This window comes from Tachysurus fulvidraco, chromosome 15 (assembly GCF_022655615.1).
Source record: "Tachysurus fulvidraco isolate hzauxx_2018 chromosome 15, HZAU_PFXX_2.0, whole genome shotgun sequence".
NCBI classification, from domain to species: Eukaryota; Metazoa; Chordata; class Actinopteri; order Siluriformes; family Bagridae; genus Tachysurus; species Tachysurus fulvidraco.
In genome coordinates this window covers 8,660,754-8,682,815 of record NC_062532.1, presented here as the reverse complement: position 1 = coordinate 8,682,815, position 22,062 = coordinate 8,660,754, and the positions used below count along the sequence as shown (strand labels likewise).

General features: G+C 37.9%; 2 protein-coding genes across 4 annotated transcripts in view; one reads left to right on the top strand and one right to left on the bottom strand.

Moving 5' to 3' along the window:
• Nucleotides 1-4,299: 4,299 nt before the first annotated feature.
• Nucleotides 4,300-6,920, top strand: pam16 (presequence translocase associated motor 16). Its single transcript, XM_027141527.2, has 5 exons — nt 4,300-4,459; nt 4,705-4,789; nt 5,269-5,405; nt 5,518-5,583; nt 6,758-6,920. The coding sequence occupies exons 1-5, from the start codon at nt 4,457-4,459 to the stop codon at nt 6,842-6,844; spliced, it is 378 nt and encodes a 125-aa protein (XP_026997328.1). The 5' UTR covers nt 4,300-4,456; the 3' UTR covers nt 6,845-6,920.
• Nucleotides 6,921-7,192: 272 nt separating this feature from the next.
• glis2b (GLIS family zinc finger 2b) overlaps nt 7,193-22,062 on the bottom strand; it is a 34,580-nt gene continuing 19,710 nt past the window's right edge. For all 3 annotated transcript variants that reach the window (XM_027141467.2, XM_027141468.2, XM_047800815.1), the window contains exons 2-7: nt 17,375-17,587; nt 15,843-15,979; nt 12,155-12,334; nt 11,842-11,975; nt 11,643-11,761; nt 7,193-11,548 (exon numbers count right to left, since the gene is read on the bottom strand). In XM_027141467.2, the coding sequence (XP_026997268.1) occupies nt 10,887-11,548; nt 11,643-11,761; nt 11,842-11,975; nt 12,155-12,334; nt 15,843-15,979; nt 17,375-17,564 (1,422 nt within the window). In that variant the 5' untranslated portion in view covers nt 17,565-17,587 and the 3' untranslated portion in view covers nt 7,193-10,886. The remainder of the gene's footprint in view (nt 11,549-11,642; nt 11,762-11,841; nt 11,976-12,154; nt 12,335-15,842; nt 15,980-17,374; nt 17,588-22,062) is intronic.

Genomic DNA, 22,062 nt, shown 5'->3' with positions numbered 1-22,062 from the left:
GGACATATTCCTTCTACTCTCAGGTGCACCAGTCTTTTTCACGTATTGATTATTTTTTTATTGACAATTCCCTAATCCCTAAAGTCCCTAGAGTCTGACTATCACACAATTGTTATTTCCGACCATGCACCACTTAGTGTTAATATAAAATTTGTGGGCCAGCCGCGTTTTTCCTCACCCTGGAGGTTCAATTCTTTGTTGTTGTCAGACGAGGCATTTAGGGTTTTTACCTTGTCTGCAATAGATGAATATATAGTTTTTAATAGGAGTGATGCTGTCTCATCCTCATTGTTGTGGGAATCTCTTAAAGCATATATGCACGGTCAAATTATTTCGTATTCTGTCCATTCCAATAAAGACCGCAAAACTAAGCTTCAGGATCTGACTACAAACATTTATGATTTAAACAAGCAAATGGCTGCCAATACAACTCCCAGCATTCAAAAGAAACGACTTGAGCTACAGACTGAATTTGACTTGCTTTCAACAACTGAAGCTGAGCGTCTCCTGTTGCGTTCTCGCGCAATTTATTACGAGCATGGTGATAAATCTAGTAGGCTCTTGGCCCACCAGTTAAAGTGCCAGGCTGCTTCCCGTTTGATACCTCAAATTAAAGACAAGGCTGGCAAAATGGTTTCTGAGCCAAAGGAAATAAATAATGTATTTAAAACTTATTATTCATCTCTGTACAAGTCTGAATCTGTAGCTGATGCATCAGATTTGGCTTCTTTTCTCAAAGATTTAGCAGTGCCTACCGTTGACCCCACCATGGCTGAACAATTAGATGCGGCCCTAACATTAGAAGAGGTTATGCATGCTATTAAAGCTATGCATAATGGTAAGGCACCAGGCCCAGACGGGTTCCCTGTTGAATTTTTCAAGAAATTCATAGACCGTTTAGCTCCACTTCTTCTTTTAGTATACAATGAATCTTTAGAACGTGGCTCTTTGCCTCCCACTCTTTCTCAGGCAGTCATTACGCTTCTCTTAAAGACGGATAAGGATCCTACATCTTGTGCCTCATATAGACCTATATCCCTTCTCAATGTGGATGTAAAAATCTTGGCCAAGGTATTGGCGAGACGCCTTGAAAAAATCCTTCTTTCTATTATTTCAGAGGAACAGAATGGCTTCATTAAAGGACGGCAGTTATTTTTTAACGTTCGCACACTTTTGAATGTCATTCTGTCTAATCACTCTTTAACTAGTCCAGAAGTAGTTATCTCGCTTGATGCTGAGAAAGCTTTCGATCGGGTGGAGTGGGTCTATCTTTTTGCTGTCCTAAATAAGTTTGGCTTTGGGGACTGATTGATTTCGTGGATTCAATTGTTGTACAATTCCCCTCAGGCTAGTGTTCACACAAATGAGATTTCTTCCGACTATTTACTTTGTCACGTGGCACTAGACAGGGCTTCCCCCTCTCTCAATTACTTTTTGCTTTGGCCATTGAACCCTTGTCGTTAGCTTTGCAATCACTCACTTCATTTCACGGAGTATCCCGCTATAACATTGGTCTGAAATTGTCACTGTATGCAGATGATCTCCTCCTATATGTTTCTGATCCTTTGGCAAGTGTTCCACCAATTTTATCTTTGTTGGAGATTTAGCTCTTTTTCAGGTTATAAAGTGAACTTACTTAAAAGTGAATGCTATCCTATAAATTCTCTCGCTCTTACACTGAAACAGTCTGACATTCCTTTCAAGTTCAGTCCTTCAGGTTTCAAATATTTAGGAGTTAACGTGACCCGGACTCTGCCTTCCTAATATTCGGTTAATTTCTCCCCATTGCTTAGTCAGGTCAAGTCGGATTTACGAAGGTGGGGTTCCCTCCCTTTGTCTCTAATTGGTCGTATTAACGCCATTAAAATGAACATTTTGCCTCGGTTACTTTTTCTGTTTCAGTGCATCCCTGTATTTTTGCCCAAAAAAGTTTTTAAAACACTGGACCAACTTATTACCTGTTTTTTGTGGGGAGGTAAAAATCCCAGGGTGAGGAAATCACTTTTGCAGAGATTTACATTTAGTGGCGGTCTGGCTTTACCAAATTTTTTGTTGTATTATTGGTCGGCTCACATTCACAAATTGACTTACTGGCTTCAATCACAAGAACTGCTATGGTGTAGGCTTGAGGGCCAGTCCTGTACCTCCTCTTCTTTAAATGCTTTACTGACATCTTCCCTCCCAATTAACCCATCTTTTTTCACAAAGAATCCTGTGGTTCAGTCCAGTATTAAAATCTGGTCGCAATTCAGGAATAATTAAGTTTGTTTCAGCCTCAACCACAATGCCAATAACAAAAAATCACTTATTTCAACCTGGCCTGAATGACGCTGTCTATATACAGTGGGAAAACTGTGGCATTAAAAGTTTTAGAGACCTGTATAAAGATCACCTTTTCTCAAGTTTTTCCATTCTATCCTCTGAAATGAATCTCCCGGCTGCTCATTTGTTTCGCTACTTTCAGGTTCGGCACTGTGCTTCGTCTCTCTTCCCTTCCCATCCTTCACTTCCTAATACTCAACTTTTGGAAAAGCTGCTGTCCAACAAGAAATCTATTATATCAATAATATATAAACAATTAATGGATTTAGACACCTGTTCAACAGCTAAAATTCAGAGGTCTTGGGAACGGGAGCTGGGAATAACTTTTTCAGATCAGCGATGGGAAAAGGCATTAGAATGTATTCGCTCCAGCACATCCTGTGCAAGGTTGCAACTAATTCAGTTTAAGGTATTATACAGGGTCCATTATTCAAGGTCTCGTTTATCTGAAATTTATCCACAGATAACCGATCAATGTGAGCGGTGTCACGGTACCCCATGTAACCTTGCTCACATGTTTTTCTCCTGCCCTAGACTTCACAACTTCTGGAGCCAGTATTCCATGAGTCTCTCTAAAGTTCTTAGAATTCAGGTTCATATAGATCCCTTCTTAGCCGTATTTGGACTCCCAGTTAACTCTGTGTTAAGTGACCCTGATCAGGCTGATATATTGACATTTATGTCACTTGTGGCTAGACGGTGCATTTTACTCTGGAAAGCCTCTAAAGCACCTTCAGTTTCTGTGTGGCTCCAGAATGTGATGTCATTGCTTAACCTGGAAAAGATAAAGTTTTCATCCAGGGGTTACTCTGAAAAATTTCACCATAAATGGGGCTCTTTCATAGACTATTTTAAATCGCAACAGACGCTACCATGTGATTGATTCTTCTGCGCCCCCCCCCCCCACTATTTTTTATTCATTTTTGTTTATTTATTTTTATTTTATTTTATTTTTTTATTGCGTGTGTTTTCTGTCTCCTGTATATGCCTTTTTTTGTTTGTTTGTTTTTTCCTTCTTTACTCACTGTTTTATTGTGTTCTTAAATAACAAACATTTAAGGGGAATACCTGTAAATTGTTTGTACATGACAGTTTGTGTTACTTCCTCAATAAAAAGATTGAAATAAAAAAAAAGCACCTCTTGTATGTACTGTACAAACATGTTTGATCCATGGAGGCCCCACCTCACAACTTAAATGATCCGCTACTAACATTCTGGTGCCAGATACCACAGCACACATTCAGGGGTCTAATGGAGTCCATGCCTTGATAAGTCTGGGCTGTTTTGGCAGCAAAAGCGAGACCCACACAATATTTGGAAGGTGGTCATAATATTATGCTTGATCTGTGCATAAAGTGCAATTGTGTAAACAGGAGCTTAAATATCAGACTCTATCTAACTGATCATGCCAAACAGCCACTAGTCCAGTCTATTGTTATCTCAAAACTTGACTACTGCAATGCACTGCCCCCAGGCCTCCCAGCCAGCTTCATCAAACCCCTTCTGAAGTTTAAAAATGGTTTTCAACCAGCCTTAAAAGACCCCTGTCACACCACTCTTTGTCTCCCTCTACTGGTTTCCTGTAGCTGCCCACATAAAACTCAAGGCCTTGTTTATATTATATAAAACCTCTGGCAGTGTAAGTGTGTTATAATGAAAGCTTAGCATGAAGCTGTCTTATTTATATAAGACATAACTGGAACATTAAGGTATTAGACTTCTAGCAAAAACCTAGACTTAATTATATTTACATATTGAAAAAGTTAAACCTTACTTCATATTTTAGTCATGTTTTAGCCTAAAATTTGGGAAAGGAAGATAGATAGATAGATAGATAGATAGATAGATAGATAGATAGATAGATAGATAGATAGATAGATAGATAGATAGATAGATAGATAGATAGATAGATAGATAGATAGATAGATAGATAGATAGATAGATATTGTTCGACCGATTCAAAGCCCCAGTATTTAAAGCCCTCCAGCCAGCAGGTGGCAACAGACAGTAGTAGAAACCGGAAACAGTATTTTCTTCTCTGGTGCGATCACCTTGAGGAAAACACATGTAAAATTACAGATGTTATGATTGTCACTTTTACACTTTATCGCAGCTTATGACAGGAGCTGAATAATGGTAACATTACCCTTTCTCTTCTATATATTTCTTCCGCTGTGTATGTTATGTCGCTGTGTATGTTTTGTCCTGAGAAGTTATGTGAACTTTATCTATTAGCAGTGATGCTAACTACAGACTGTCAGTGAGGGGAAAGAGCTGTAACAGTCACACAGCTGTCGCATATGAAAGGCAGCTTGTATGTTCATGCGGTATGTCCATGTGTTTGCTGTGGGGACTTGAGTAATTGTGTTGTTGTGTTTCAGGCGAAGTATCTGGCTCAGATCGTGGTGATGGGAGTGCAGGTCGTCGGCAGGGCTTTCGCTCGGGCTTTACGGCAGGAGTTTGCAGGCATGTTGTTGTTGTGTTGTCCATCAGATGTGTATTTTCTGACTGTCACGTTACCCATGTAATATAAAGTCACATATACAGTTATATAACAGTTAGTTTCAGTCCACTGTGGACTGGACAAGCGTTGTTTCGATATTTAGTACAACATCCCTGTTACATTTCAGCATCCCTGTGCTGGCCTGTTTCAGTGTTGTGGAGTTTTATGAAGGGCAAACAGACATGAGAGATGAAACTTAGATACTTAGTTATTATTACAAACTATTATACACCTAGAGGTGGTCTATCAGTCAGCCAGCTGTGTGTGTTACAAGGGCAGATCTGAATGGGTTCTATGGGGAAGATTTGTTTAACAGAAAGAATAACTGTGTTGGAATATTGTGTCTCAAGTGTCAGATACTTAATATTCTTTTTTTCCTGTTGCATAAAAGCAAACAAAATATTAGCAAAATGTATCAATGCTTATTCTGGTGTTTTTACAGCCAGTCAGGCTGCGGCAGAGGCGAGAGGACGGGCAGGTAAGCAGTCGGCTGCAGTTTCCAGTTTCACTGGGATGAGTCTGCAGGAAGCACAGCAGATTCTGAATGTAGCAACACTAAACCCAGAGGAAATCCAGAAGGTTAATACCTTATTAGTTATCTTAGTTATTATACAAAGGTTCTCATGATAAAAATCATGTTATACCAAGTCCCATCATTTCACCAGTGACACCAGCTTTTTGTTCTTTGCAGAATTATGAACACTTGTTCAAAGTAAATGACAAAACGGTCGGAGGATCTTTCTACCTGCAGTCTAAGGTAAGTTGAGCATGGGGAAATAATTTTTTGTCACGGAAAACTGAAGTACACAGGAAAGCAATATCTCACTGATGATAAGAAGTTATGGCAAAGTCAGTAATACCATAAATACTTGATATTCGGGCACTTATGATGCACATCATTGTAGTCTCTCTGACACAGCAATTGTTAACAATAATGAGATTAACAAAAAATCTGTGTATTATAGCATTATAATAAGATGGGGAGTTGAGCATGATGTAAGATATGTATAAAGGACATCTGCCAAATTCCCTAAATGTAAAGGTTGCAAGGGCCTTCTGCAGGAGCATCTTAATAAATTAGAATGTCGTGAAAAAGTTCATTTCTTTCAGTAATTCAACTCAAATAGTGAAACTTTTGTATTATATAAATTCAGTACACACAGACTGAAGTAGTTTAAGTCTTTGGTACTTTTAATTGTGATGTTTTCTCTGGTTCAGGAGTGGCTTATCAAGTGGAATACGACAACTGTAGCCTAATTCCTTGACCCCAGCCACTGTCAAGTGAAGTTCACCCAGATTTTGCCTGACAAGCTTCTCAATGCTGTGGTTCTCTCTTTTTCTTCCACACTTTTCCTTCCACTCAACTTTCTGTTAACATGCTTGGATACAGCACTCTGTGAACAGCCAGCTTCTTTAGCAATGAATGTTTGTGGCTTTCCCTCCTTGTAAAGGGTGTCAATGATTGTCTCCTGACAACTGACAGATCAGCTGCCTTCCCCATGATTGTGTAGCCTACTGAACCAAGTTGAAAGAGCAGTTTGATGGCTTAGGAAACCATTGTAGGTGTTTTGAGTTGATTTAGCTGATTGGCATGGCACCATATTCAAATTTTTTGTTAAATATTAAATCATCACAATTAAAAGTACCAAATGACTTCAGTCTGTGTGTACTGAATTTATAACACACAATTTTCACTTTGAATTTGAATTTGAGTTGAATTACTGAAAGAAATGAATTTTTCCATGACATTCTAATTTATTGAGATGTACCTGTATATGTTGTACTAGTGTGAATCAGTGATACTTTTATTCTTCTGTGGTGTTATAAAATTTGCCACCTATATTTTATTATCTAGAATGTTGAGTTGCCATTGTCACATTTGGTCTTGTTGGGTGTTGAACAACTTGTATTAAAACTTTGTTCTTTTGCAGGTGGTGAGAGCTAAGGAGCGTCTTGATGAAGAGGTTGCAATTGAGAAGCAAGACAAACCACCAGCGCAGGAACAGACACAAACATGATTGATTTTGTTCATTTCTTTCCCTCTGACCCTCCATTGTAAATAATGTCCTAAATAAAGCTTCATCCTTTTCTTTAGCATCATTGAATTTGTGTTGACATCATAGTTTTCCATAAATGACTTCTTAAAGATTATCATACAAGAATATTATCCAAGCATCACACAATTACACATTCTTTTCTACTAGTCAGCAAGAAATTAAAATGATTATCCTCCTTATTGAATAATTGAAAATTACTTTAATTCAACCATTGCCCTCTTTTTTTCTTTGGTTCCCCTTTGCTCAGATCAGTGTTTCATGTTTTTACCACTATTCGTGTAGGAATCAGAAAAGTAGATGAAGTGCAGCTTAATATCAAATTCAAATTTATTAAACCTGTATTGTTTACTCATTTTGAATGACATCAAAATTAATATTGTAATAAATTTCCTCTAAAACAGGACCACACAATTGTGTTGTACCACTTGAAGATGTTTTGCATGTTCATTGTAAGAACACAATGCCAGGAAAAAACATATTTTATATATATATATATACACACACACACACACACACACATACATGTTCCCTATAATAAAAGGCACTTGGAAAAAATTAAAATACTGATAATATATTTCAATGTGCAAAAAGAAAATAAACAAATACTGGCCTTTCCTGGCCATAGTCTTGCATTAACCCTTTGGGCACTACTGTGGCACTTTATTTTGTTTAATATTTAAGAGGGAAAGAATGTCTGTTTCATATTTTTTCAAATGACTAATTTACCAAAGTGAAATAGTGCTTTTTGTATCGTATACTTGCCCTTGTTTCCAATGTAGTTACTGGATCAAGGATTTCTATAGTCAGTGCCAAACCAGTAAACTGTCCCAACCATTAAAATTATTGCTTATGTTTCTCTTAAAGTAACTGAGTAATGAACACACTTCACTAGGGTGCTCAAAGGGTTAATGGGTCTAACAGCTTATCTGATATTTAAACAATGTAGGCCCTGAAGGGTCTGTGTCATCATGATCTTTCTCAAAAGAGCAGAAGAGCAAGTGAGGGTGGAGGGGAGAAAAGGTAAAACACCCGTAAAGGTCCATAACAGAGTTTTAAACCTGCACAAATTGCTTGGAGCTAAAATGTCTAAAGTCTTGTCTATGGGATTATGAGTTGCCTCTCATTTGTAATATACTGTGTCCTGCAATAAATAGAATTTCCACCTCAACTGAGCTCTAGGGTCCTCAGTTTGGTCCTGGGTTCAGTTACTTTAAGGCTGAATTTTCAGTCTGTATGGGTTTGGACTGGCACATATAGATTGTGTATATATTGTATATATTCCAGATATCTGATACACAATCTGTGTAAGGAACACACTAAAAGATGTGAAAACTTCCTGGAATGATTATCTGAGACAGTTAAGTGGTTCATTTTTAAGAAACAGTCCATCCCTTTGACCAACCTCACTTTTCATTCCTCCATCCTCAATGCTCTGTGGGAGAAATCTCAGTTTAGAGCAGCACTAGCAGAGACAAGGAGATAAAGAAACATCAACATCCAAAGAAATGTCTCGTCAAAACATTATAACAAACAAAATAGCCATATTATCAAAGTGTTTTCTCAAGTGTTCTCAAATGTAGCATAAGGTAGCATTGTGGAATTATAGGATTTAAACATGGAGGTGGGGCAGGGATCATAAATAAACATACATTTACAAGATTTAAAAGTTTTAATTGTAATAGTTATTCATTTCTTATTAAAACTGATGAAAGCATCCTATGCAGGCAAATACTGGGTTTTAAGGAATGCTCTAAAGAGTTCTGTCATAAAAGGGAATAGTCACCCTGAAGAGACTTTTTAACATCTCATTTCAGATGAAAAGACCTGGTACCAAAGACTAATAATCTTTTGTTTTTTTTTGTTTGTTTGTTTGTTGTTGTTTTTTTTAAAGAAATAGCTCTTAAATTTAGATTATAAGTATGTGTAAACAGAAGAGCCACTCTTTTGTAGAAAAGGAATGTTATTTTTGAGCTGTAATGAAATATTCATTTTCATGCACTGTGTTTGCCTGCAAGAGTCATCATTGTGTCAGCATCACATTTGACTCAGAGGCCTGCACCACACAGCAGTTTTTGTTTGCCTGCAAGTGGCTTGTGTAATGCACAGTATGGCCATTTTCATGACATTTGCTGTCATTTAAAGAAAATGTATCAGTGCTATGCTGTGCTAGCATACTATGTGTGAGGTTGTTAAAACAAATGTCCAACTGGTGGCATTAGTGCAACAAATGCATTAGTGCCACAGTAATCTACACTTAGGTAGAACTATATAACAATATATAACAGGCAATATATAACATCTTTGTTAATCTTAAAACCCATTGCAGAGTCTTGTGTCTGTTACCATTTAATTTAAGCCAGATTCAAACTTGCCTAGTTTGAAACTGACTGAACAGTGCTGGTTGGTGGTTTCTGAGAGGGCAGATGAACCTGAAGTCTCTATTCAACGTAATAGACTAGCAGTTACCCAGACAGCATAGCAGTGTTCATTAGAGGTTTGTTGGTCTGTGGGTAAATGAATGGTATCTCTGTAAGGCTAAAACAGCCATATAAAATGCTCTGATTGTCCTCTGAACTAAATAAACATTAATTAAACTACCATCAAGCTCCTTTGCCAATGCTGACTGAATCGTTGTTGCCTAAATAAAAGTACATGCATCATAAAAAAGCCCTCAAAGGAGTTCTACAGTTCACCAAAGAGTGATCAAACTAAGATTCATTTCAAAAGTTGGTGTACTTAGTGTGCTTCACACACTGGCGTCCTGTTGCATATAAATATATAGAAATAATTAAGTGCTTACTCAGACACATATATAGATTCTTAAGACACCAGTTTGTAAATAAAAACCAAAAATAGCAGGAACACTAAGAGTTAGTGTCTTTGATGGTTCTTAGGCCACTGATATTATCTCATCTCTGTTTGTACGATATACAGTTCTACTGCAAGACTCTTCAGATTAGTTCTTGAAGGAAAACGTTGAAGAAAAGTTAATCTACTTCAATAGGCAGGGACACAAATACCAGAAATAGATCAACTGGATGATCCTTCCAACACAGATTTGAAATGACTATGAAAATCTGACAAAAACATTGTAAATACTGTATTTTGAAATGGACATAAAACCTTTTCTGGGAACCAAAGAAAGTGAACAGTGTAAAAATGGTGTAATGTTTTTAGCTCAAATAACAAAGAAAATATTCATGTTGCTCCAGTTACTGCAAATGCACTTTTCTATATATCTGTGCACATGGCATTTTCTAATAGGCCAGGCATCATAACCACCAAGGCAGTTTGCTTGTTTTAAACTGTACGGTCTCCAGAGAAGATATTTCTCGGTGGAACCACTGGTATGGAGCTTGCTGTAAAAAAATGTCCTAGACACAAGGTTTACAGAAAGACCCTTACATCCATGATTTAAAAAACCTGCTTCAGACAAACAACAATCACAGCGAATTTTGTTTTGCAGTGCCTTTCTGAATTACTGGCACCTTCCTTAAAAAAAAAAAAAAAAAAAAAGAGACTCTGTGCTGTTATTCTCAAAAGGAAAAGTGTAAATAAAATGTTAACTGTAAATTTTAAAACCAGTGTTTTGTAGAAAATAGTAGGGATTTCTGTCTGAAATTAAAATTATACATTATGTTCCCACAGGTTTAACCTCAAAATCTAACTAGTTACCTGTTATTTAGGGGCTGGTGCATGACAAAATGCAGCAGTGCATTTTTATAGTTTTTTTGTGGCCTGACTATGGCAAGTTCAGCACACTGATTTGTGTAATGGTTTAAATGATAGTAATGGGACTAACATACATAATAGCTATGAAAACCTTTAGTTTCTAAAAATGTGTTACCTCTGTGGAAACATAGGCTTGATAACAAAACTAAAATGACAATGTTGGAAATTATTGGGTGGATATGATGCTTCAGTGAAAATTAACCCCTTGATCTTTGATCCCATGCTATCCCTTTCCCGCTTCCTTTCCACTGGAATAATTGGTGTATCCTTCTCAGTTGACCACAGCTGGCTTCAACATAAAAGAGCCTGAAGGTATGACCACCCAAGACTCTCCTGTGGAGAGGTTGAGGATGTTCCTAGTGCCTTCTTCCTCGTGCTCAATTACTCTAGAACCTCCTGTTGCTTGTCCTCTGCCATCTGAGCACAACACAGGCACCACAGGCAGGCCAAGCGCTGAGGTCGAGAAGGCAGTGGGTAGCAGTGGTGACTTGGCCAGACCATTAAAGGACAGGACAGGTGAACTGGGACTTCCCAGCATGCTCAGATCCAGGGGCCTAGGACTCAAAGGTGACAAGGAGAGAGAGGTACCAAGGAGAGCAGCTGTTGCATTTGGCAAAATGATATGGGCATAGCTCAGCTCAGACTCTTTCCCTGTAATGTGAGATGGCTTCAGCACAGGTGAGCCCATGCCCCCACCTCGTCTTTCGACTCCCCCTCCTGGGCTTGTCTGCTGCTCCTGTGAAGCCACGAAATGCCCATGTGCCTTGATGTGCTTTCTTAGAGAGCTCGGGTCCGTGTAACGCTTCAAACAGCCAGACATCTTGCAATAGTACGGCTTATCCACATAGTGAGTACGGGTGTGCTTGAAGCGGTCACTGGAGTTTGAATAACGCTTATTACAGCCTTCATAAGGACATATGTATGGTTTCTCACCTGGAAAAGAGCAACAAAATGTAAAGTAAAAGGCTAGTGTAAAGGCTTATAATAAAAAGATAAAAGCTGCGTACTTCACTGCAGTGGCACTAACCTGTGTGTGAACGATTGTGGATCTTGAGGTTTTCCAGACGTGAAAAGCTTTTGTTACAAGTAGGGCAGCGGTGTGGCTTCTCATTGGTGTGTGTACGAATGTGGATTAACATTTTGTATCTGAAAACACAAATATTGGTGTCTAGTCATTGATATTACTATGTATCATATCTATAATCCTATACCTAGTAGCCTCTCACCTTGCATTGAAGCCCCGTCCTTTGCGTGCACAGCCCTCCCAATGGCAGCAATACCCAGAATCTCTCTCAGGCTTTACATGAAAATCATTTACATGGTCCACTAAATCTTGCAAGGAGTCAAAAAGCAGTTGGCACTGCAAAGTACATCTGGAATTAAATGACTAGTACCAGCAAATGAATTATTTCATCTGAGTAGTTTTATATAAAAATAAAATATGGATGTGTATTGAATAGATAGTGCTAGACTGGCAGATTGTCTTACTGGTCAAAGTTTAAAAAAATCCATAATCTTTATACACAACACCTTTCTCACCTTCTTCCATCGACAGGACAGCTGTTCATCTGCTGAAAGTTCAGGGGAGGCCCTCTTGTCCCTGTGCTGGCCAATAAATATTGAGGATGGCATATGGATCCCTCCTCCTCCAATTGGCAAAAAGAACTGAAAAGCTTGTGAAGGGGCCCCTCCCTCAACATAACGGATGTGAGCAGAGTCCTGCCACAGAAAAACAGAATAAGGGAAGAAACACTGTTGATATTTGTTTTTAATATAAAATCTTGTTTTTAATATCAAGTAAGGTTTTTCTAGTGGTTTCTTTTTTGTTCTTGATAACTTCTAATTTGAGCATTTATATAACTGCTGATCCCCTGTGATTTTCCACACATAACAGTATCTAGAGTTTACTCCAAATGGTGCAATAAAAAACATAGTAAGTGGTAGTTTTGAAGATGGCAATGCCTTGTTGCCCAACAAAGAATGGAGATTCTGGTTCAAACTGACAAAGACACCTTTAGTCAGATGGGCTACAACAGCAAAAGTCCACACCAGTTCCATATCAGTCGGCCAAGAACAAAAAGCTGAGGCTGCAAAGTACATAAGCCCATCAAACCTAGATAATTGATAGTATGATTAATGTCAATTTCGGTTGAGGCAGACAAATGGTACAGTAGGGTCAGAATTTGGCATCAATAGCATGAATCCATGGACCCAAGGAGCCTTGTGTCAAGAGCCCAGGCTGGTAGAGGTGGAGAAACATGAAAAGTGTGTTTTCTTTGGTTATCTTTGTTCATTCACGAAATCAATGCAAATGCAAAGACTAGATATTATGTTTCTGCAAGCATTTTTGTGTTGTTTTGGATGCATAATAATGGTGATTACATATGGCCTAGGTCATTATGGCAGAGGCAACCCTTTTTGGTCTAAACTACTAATTATACTATCAATATTCAACCTTTAGAGCAGGTATAAATTGCTTTCTTGTGCATCCCTATTCTTGAAAACATATAACTGTTTTATTATTGCACTGATTGTGTTTAGGGTTGATAGCTACATATCAAAATCTGCTGTGTTTTGCTGTTGCACCTGAGGATATCTCTTTGTTTATAGAAGTTGGTGAAAGCCACACAAGGTTGTTGGTGCCAGCTGGTCTGAGCATTTTAGAAACTGCTGAGCTCCTACAAAAGAACAAACCAGGAAATGTATTTCCAATCATCAGCAGCCCACTGTAGCCTCGGTTTCTTGTTTTTGGCTGACAGGAATAGAACTTGATGCTCTTCTGCTGTTGTAGCACACCTATCCCAAGGCTCAATATGCTTTTCTGCTCAACACAGTTGTAAAGAATGGCTTTTTGAGTTTCCACAGCCATTTTGCTAAAAGCTCTCTGAAGTAAAACTTTAGTATTTAGTTTTTTCCTCACTATTCTGTGTGAACCCAAGCTCATGCCATGCATCTGAATAAATTTACACATCGGGCTACTGCTAGCTGATTTGATACTGTAAATACATGAATCAGCAGTACATATGTTTCCTTTAAAGTTAATGTAACTCTCTTAGATCACATGAGGAGAAATGGCCATTTTGAGCACAAAAACTCAAACCCATTACATATGCCAATGTTTTAGGGTTGTAAAATTCTGACAGCTTTGAATTATTTACTTTATTTATGAATAATTTTCATTTAAAATATGAAATGGACATCATTCTAACATCATAACCAAATCTAGTTATACTAAAATAAGATTATGTCATGTGTCCACTTAATCTTTGACAGGCATCCTTTGTCAGAAATGGCACCCACATCAGCAGCAGACAGACAAAGGAAGTATCCTGCATGCAGAGATGATGTCCCATAGGGAAGGGACCTTGAGAGACAGTTTTGTTTGACATTTCAGCACTAGTGAATTTACCTGTTATGCCTATTTAGTAAAAGGTTCTGTATGGTAATGTATGCTGTAAAATCTTTTTTTTTTTTCTTTTTTTTTAACTTAAATTATTGTTGTTGTTTTTTTTTAATTAGTTACTAAATAAATTACTAATAACTTTAAAGTCTGCAGTAGTAGGAATTCTTTTTGCAGGTTGGTTATTAAAAGTTCTAAATGAATCTAAATATGATTAATGTCTTTATTGCGTCATATACTTAAATACACTGTCTTGGTTGAGTCTTAGTGGAAATTTCATGTTTATCTAAACAAATTAAAAGCCAAGCTAATGTGCCCCTGTGACAGTCTTCAACCCCATCACACTATTCTTAACCTTGTCACACTAATATGGAAAATAAATTAGGGAAGATTATTACAACTGAAAGCATTTCTTTCTGAGAGTAAAACTACACATTTAGTGAATCTAAATTGAAAACATTTTTGGATTGGCATACACTGGCATCCAGAACATATGCCTGGATAAGATGCCAGGCTATTGCATGACACAATTACACACACTTACATTTGAATATATGGGTCATTCCTGGAATTTTGTAATACTTCAACTTGACCAAAACATTTTTAAACTACATTTCTAAATACCCTACATCATTAGACAAACTTTCAACAAATCATATTTTCCCACCTCAGGCATTAAAGCCCTTTTAATTTTCTTCTTATTTGAACACCTTTTATTCTCAATCTTGTAATAAACAAAATGGAATTGTTTTTACAATTATTTTACAGACAACTTGTTATAAAATAAACAAAAAATATACATGCTGTTCATATGTCCCTCGTTAAAAAGTATGACTACAAATGTAATATTTATGATAATTTTCACATTTTTGTTTGATGGAAGTTACAAACCGCACAAACACTGACAATACCCATTTACAGGCTATGGACAATGCATGTCTTTCAACTGTGGGAGGAAAATTGAGTGGAAGTGGGAATTATATAAAAAATTATAATATGTAAGAATTGATCATATATTTCCTAAAATCATAGAACAGAGAAAGGTTTGACCAGAAGAAAAAAAACAGGATTTGATTAAACAAAGTGTCTCTTATACTGTGTGTAACATGTTCATGACAAGTCTCATATGGATACTGGTGTTGATGAGGATCGAAGACGGTCTGCGAGATTCCAGCTGTTGATTAAGCACCACCAGCAGACCCTCAATTCAATTAGGACTGAATTTAATTAAAGTAGCATGAGGTCTGGACACTCATATCTTGCTCTAAATGTGATTTACCCCTGCATACCGTCAGCTAGTCTGAGACGCAACCAGAGAACAACTTTTGTTAGAGGAACACGGTGTATTTGATAAGAACCCCACCTCCTTAACTGGGTCAATGGGGCTATGTTATTAAATAACATTAATGAGTTATTCACAGCTAATACTTAGCTTTTTACCATTATCTATAACTTGAATTTACCATTACCTGCAAACATAATTTGTTTTTACAGTGATTTTACAATAATTTCTTTTTTAACAGTGATGTCTGCATTGATTCTTTCTGCAGTTTTCTTTAGGTAGACTGAATTACCAGCCATCTGTTTAAATCACATCTAGGGAAACTTGTAAATTCAATATAATAATATATTTTAATAATATATTATAAATTCAATATAATAATATATTTTAGTTTAGCAATCTGTGTGGTAATGGCAAAGGCAATGTAATTCACAAGTAAAGACAATTGAAATCTTGAAATTGAAATTTCCTCTCACAAATATACTAATGTGAAAAAACAGTGACTTGGGCAAGTCTCCTTTTAAGACTTGACCTCTTGTACTCACCCCTGAGAACAAATGAGAGGAGCCATTTCCAGTGAGCTCAGGGGAGCAGGGTGTGTGATGAGAGGATGGAGACATACTAAGATCCACTGCAGAAGGGGTGGAGAGTTCAGGCTTCTCCTGGCACACCACAGATACACCTAAAGATGCAGGGGTATGAGCTGTTATCGGTTTGTCTTATTTGATCACTCGCTCACAAGCCTGATGAAAAACACTGCAAGTTTGATTATACCAGAATAGAGTAACTGAGAGAAAAGGAAATTTAGTCACGCATACCTATCAGCCATAACAATAAAAACACTGACAGGTGACATGAAGAAGTTTGCTTATCTCGTTACAATGTCACATGTCAAGGGGTGGAACAGGGAAGTTCTGAAACTGATTTGATTAGGGGCAAAAAAAAGAAAAAGTACCTTTTACAAGAGTCAAATAATGATGGCTATACCACTGCATCAGAGCATCTGCAGAAAGGCAGAACCCACACAAAGATGTTAGCACCTACCAATGGTGGTCCAAGGATGAACAACTAGTGAACCAGCAACAGAGGGAGTAGATTCCCACAGTAGACCTACTATAGCACAATTTGCTGAAAAAGCTAACGCTGCCCATGATAGAAAGGTACAAGCACAAATAGTGCATTGCAAATTGCATGCTTACAGTGCTGTGTAGATTGTATTATGTTAATGTTACACATACCACCTACCTAAACATTGGTGCAGACCAAGTACATGAATTCCTAGCAATGGTGATTGCCACAATGCAAGAATTGTTCAGGAAGAGTTGGAACATGTTAAAGAGTTTGCATGTTTAAGTTCCGGTGCTGACTAAGCTTCCAAATTCCCCAGATCTCAGTCTGATTGAGCATCTGTGGGATGTGCTGGACAACAACAAGCCCAGTCTATTGAGCCCCCACACCGCAGTACCAGAAGGATCTACTGCAAATACCAATAATACTAATGCCAAATACCACAGCAGACCTTTAGAAGTCTTTTGGACCCCATGCCTCAACGAATCAAAGCTGATTTGTTTTCACAAGTGGACCTACCCGACATCACGCCGTTGAGTATGGTTGATCAGTGTATAGCACAGAGAGAGTTTAAACATGACCATGCACACATTTTGCTGCATAGACAATGTAGGTGACCTGTAATTAATTTAAATAACATTTTGTGTTTTAATATAAATCTGAACAGAATGCTTATTCTGGTATAAACTGATAGAATTCTATCTATAGGACATTTTGGAAATAATCATCTTCCTCCACTATAGTCAGCAATTATTAGAGTAAGATTTTGAAATGTAAATACTGTAATTAAATAATTGCAAACAGGCTTATAGTATAGTTATAGTGGAGGTTATAGTAAGAAACAGAGCAAATTATTCAGAAATGCTGCAAAAAAAAAAAGTTACTGAAAATCCCCTTTAAGATACAATCACTCTGTTAATTCTCAGATTTCAGAATGGTGACAACCTTATGTTAAAGAAACTGGATGGGCTAGCATGAGGTTTGCCTTTGTGCTTTATTATGAGATTACCTATTTGGGTGGAGGCAGGGGAGGCTGGAACAATATCTGCTGTCCCATCATCAGCAATTGGAAGATGCCCAATCCTCTTGGCATGGATCTGAGAGGAAGTAAGATTGGGTGGTGACTTGTAGCCTCTGCTTTGCCCATTGATGTGCCCTCTGGGCAGCTTCAGGTCCAGTGGCTCATCTAATGAGAGCATGGGTGCAGCTCAGAGTTTCTTACCTTCAGGAAAAATGCACATAAACAGAATAAGAATATTAACAGAATTGTTAATACAACAATTCAACCAAAATTAACATTCTGCATAATGTTAACGTATTATACAGCTTGTTATGAATTATGGTAACATTAAAATACTAAAAACTACAGTACTACATTTAACAAACTACATTATACAATATTTTAAAAAACAAAAACAAAGAACCAAAAAAAAAAAAAAAACCTGGCAGTATAAACCATACAAATTAGCAAGCATTTGGTTTCAGTGGATTTTATCAACTGTGCAGTACTTCTTTCAAAGGTCTGCAAGTTCTGCAAGAATTTTTCTCAGATATACTCATTAAAACATATAGACAAAAGACACTTCCTGAGTTCTTAAATTGGAGTTTAAAAAATGTTCTAATAATTTTAAACAATTATTTTACAAAAATCCTTCTAGCGTTGCTATTAGTAGGTACATACTGCAAGTTTGTACTTTTAGAAACAAAATCAGGTCAAATTAACACAGGGACAACACAATGTCTAGCTGTTGCCAAAATGTGTGTATAAATACACTGCCAATTTAATTAATAAAATTTAACATGTTCACACTTATACCCGATGACACCATGGATAGACACAGGCCCCCAGGACAATAGAAGTTCGGATAAGCGGTAGAAAATGAATGAATGAATGAATGAATCTTCACACTTAGCCACAAGCTCACCCTATCATGTTGACCTTTGCTTGCAATGCAATTCTGAAAGAATGTCTGCAATCCAATCCAGATGGCCAAACTAACCCACCCCCCAGAGCTGCCCCAGTATAGCACTGTATAAAACTTCAGAACACATAGCCAGCTGCAACATGCCCCTCTCACTCTCATGTTGGTCCCTTTCTGTTCTACAAACATACATATAACCATTAACTATTCTCTGCTCCTAAACCCATCAGATACTGTGACAACACAACCAAGATAGTCGCAGACAATGATGTCTGCACACTTTTCAGGAAATGTTTAAACATACAAACTCATGCAAAACATAAATATCCACACTCAGTAATTGAAAACCTGTAATATTGAACCCTACATCTGCATAGTTCTGTATAGTTCCAAAACAAAAGGTTCACACACACACACACTACACACACAGAAAAACATCCATAACTAGATTTGTAAAGTTCGTCACGAAAAACTTTGATGTTGGCTTTGATGGTGCAAGTATTCGCAAAGGCCGGTGCATTTTGGAGGTGAGTGGACAGAAAGATTGTGAAAGCTACTGGACCGCTAGGGTGCCAAAACTTTTGGAGGTGAGCGGACATGAGCATGTGACGTGATCCGAATACCTGTGAGGTAGTTCCCCTCATTGTGCCTAGTGTTTTGATATGTCAGATGTCCATGTTGTGCAAATTTTTATTTTCACATGACGTGACCAGAATACCCGTGGGGCAGTTCCCCTCATTGTGCTGAGTGTTTTGATATGTCACATGTCCATGTTGTGCAAATTTTTGATTTCGCTTGTTTTGGGGGCGGAGCTACACGTGACGTCACGTGGTGTCGAGTGACGTCACCAGAATACCCGGTGGGGTGCCAATACTTTTGGCAAAAAGTGGCTACTGAGGGTTTGGACATTTCATGTCAATACTGCAGTCATTATGGGATTCTACTTATTATACTGCATAGAACAGTACATTCAATTCTTAATGTTGGATGTATTGTGTGTGAGAGCTTATGCCTCTTTTCCACCGGAAAGAACCGGGTGCTGGTTCAGAGCTAGCACTAGTTCTGGTTCAAAGTTGGTTCCACTGGCGAACCTTCTAAGAACATTTTTGCCTTTCCACCGGCTAGAGAGCCATCACAGCACCGAGTGTGACGTCACTGTATACGTGTCACGTGTCCCAGCAACGTTAGCGCAGCAGCAGCAAACACAAACACAACAACAATGGCGATGTTGCTTTCCTGTTAATGCTCATGGCTTTGCGAACCTACATTGGCATCCAAACGCGGCGAATAAAACGTGTACGTGCAGCTCCGTGTAATCTGTATAAACGGAGGTTGTAATCGATGAAGTACATAACGTTATTTTATCGTTAACACAGAAAAAACGTTAGCCTTAGCATGTAGCTACCTACTATCATGTGTGCTGATAATGTATCATATCGCGGTAAAGTAAAAGTGTATTAAACATTAGTATACTTAAGGTACATTATCAAATGCGCTAACAGTAGCCCCGCCCCAAGCGGTTCTTAAGTCTAGACCAGCAACGTTTTGGTGCTACTTAAGAACCACTTTTCCCGGTTCGGAGCGGTGCTTTGGTGGTCGAAACAAAAAGAACTGGTTCTAAATTAGGCTCTGGCTCTGAACCAGCACTCGAACTGCCTCGGTGGAAAAGGGGCATAAGAGGACTTTTCGGAATTCCCTATTCAAGTCTATGGGATGTTCGACCGTCGACTACGGGAAAACCGAAAATTCCGTCGGAACTCCGAAATAAAAACTTTGTCCGGAGTAAGGTCCTAAAGAACCTTTCTGAGTTCGGTATAAATCGATCGAAAACTTGCAGAGTTATAAACCTCCAAAGTTTATAATGGAAGTCTATGAGAAAAAAGGCCACTTTGAGCTTCCGTACCGGGAATGCCGGAATTCCGATCGCTTAAAAAATTAGAAGCAACAAACTTCAGACCAGGGTCTACGACATATCCGAATGTCCATTTTTTAAAATACATTTTTGTCTAATAATAATAATAATAATAATAATAATAATAATAATAATTATAATAATAATCTTATAACGGAAATCAGAATGTTGGCTTCTACAAAGCCAACATAATTATAAGCTTATAACGGAAATCAGAATGTTGGCTTCTACAAAGCCAACATCATAATAATAATAATAATAATAATAATAGTAATAATAATAATAATAATAATAAGCTTATAACGGAGATCAGAATGTTGGCTTCTACAAAGCCAACATAAATATACACTTAGCCTACATGAAGTGTTAACTAATGAAGTGGTGTTTTGCAACTGCATTTTAAAAACCAGTCATGGGATAAACAGAATCCAACAGAGACAAAAGAAGGGACTAGAATAGTTAACATAATGACAATAGAAACGAACTTACATCATTGAATGTAGCTAAATGTTGATAATATATATAAAAAAACAACAACAAAGAAAAACATTATTAGACAATAACATGCAATAAAAATGAAAACCTACATATTATAAAAAAATTCTATTTCACTAAATTACTGTTACTAAAATACAAAATTTCTGTTGATTGTTGCACAATATAAACAAAAAACCTAAATAGATCCACAGCATGGAGTTTATACTTAAACTTCTCTTTTCATTTTCTCCCCTACATGCTATATTGTTATTTTTATTTATTTTTTATTTATTTCAATGCATTTCAGACTCCTGCTTTCTCTGGCTAAGAGAAATATATATCTTGGCAACAAATAAACAAATAACAGATTTGTAATGTATTATTGTATGAGTAAAGGCCAGTGGCAACAATGTTGTCTGTGGAGTGGTTTGGACTCAATTTGGGTCCAGTGTGAATGGCCGAATGTCTGGTCAGCATAAGTCTTCATATGCCTAATGACGATTATCTTAAAGCAGGTCATGAGAATTGGTGTGTGTGACAGGACAACAGTCGTTAAGACAGGACACTGAACACTTTTTGAGTACAGGGAGGATGGTACCGGTCTTGAATCATGTTGAAACAACAGCAAAGCCCGAGGAAATGTTTAAAATGTCAGTGAAGGCATCCACCAGCTTGGTCTGCACATGCCCTGAGTACTCTGCCAGGAATGTTGGCTGCGTATAGCTTTCCTCATATTATGTGGTAAAACAAAGTACCTGGTCAGTGGGAGGAGGGGCAGTCTTCCTTGTTGACAAATCGTTCTGCATCTCAAACCAAGCATAGAAGTAGTTCAGTGCCTCTCAGGCATCTCTGTCACAGACAGGTGAAGTTAGTTATTGCATGGATGCCCTGCCACATGCACTATGTTGCCACTGTCCTGGAAGGACAGTATTTTTGCCACTCTCTGATGGCCCAGTTTGGCCCTTGCTTTTCTTCAATTCCTTTGCAGAGCACATGTACCTTAGAGCACACGCACCTTTGTAGTGACCCACAGCTTCTATTTGGAGCAAGTGGTGATGATCTTGGGGACAGTCAATTCATCAATGCACTTGCTGATGTAGCTGGTCACTGATGCCATGTATTCTTCCAAGATGGTGAAGTCACTGTCTGTTGTAGCCAACCTGAACATGTGAAAGTCAATGTGCTTAAAACAGTCCTAAAGAGCAGAAATGGCTAGGATTTAGCCTGCTTCAGAACTGGTTAAGATCATTTAAAGTGCTGTCTGTATGCTGTAATTGGCTTAACAGAGATGTGGTCTAAATAGCCAAGGTGGGGGCAGGGCTCAGTACAGTCTGAGGATGTTTGTGTAAACAAGATTCAGCATGTTTGCCCCTCTTGCTGCAAAGT

What these genes read in the sequence shown, in the direction of transcription:
- pam16 (XM_027141527.2), top strand. An exon ending in TTTACGGCAGGAGTTTGCAG is followed by an intron (nt 4,790 to 5,268) that starts GCATGTTGTTGT and finishes GTGTTTTTACAG; the next exon opens with CCAGTCAGGCTGCGGCAGAG. An exon ending in CTTTCTACCTGCAGTCTAAG is followed by an intron (nt 5,584 to 6,757) that starts GTAAGTTGAGCA and finishes GTTCTTTTGCAG; the next exon opens with GTGGTGAGAGCTAAGGAGCG.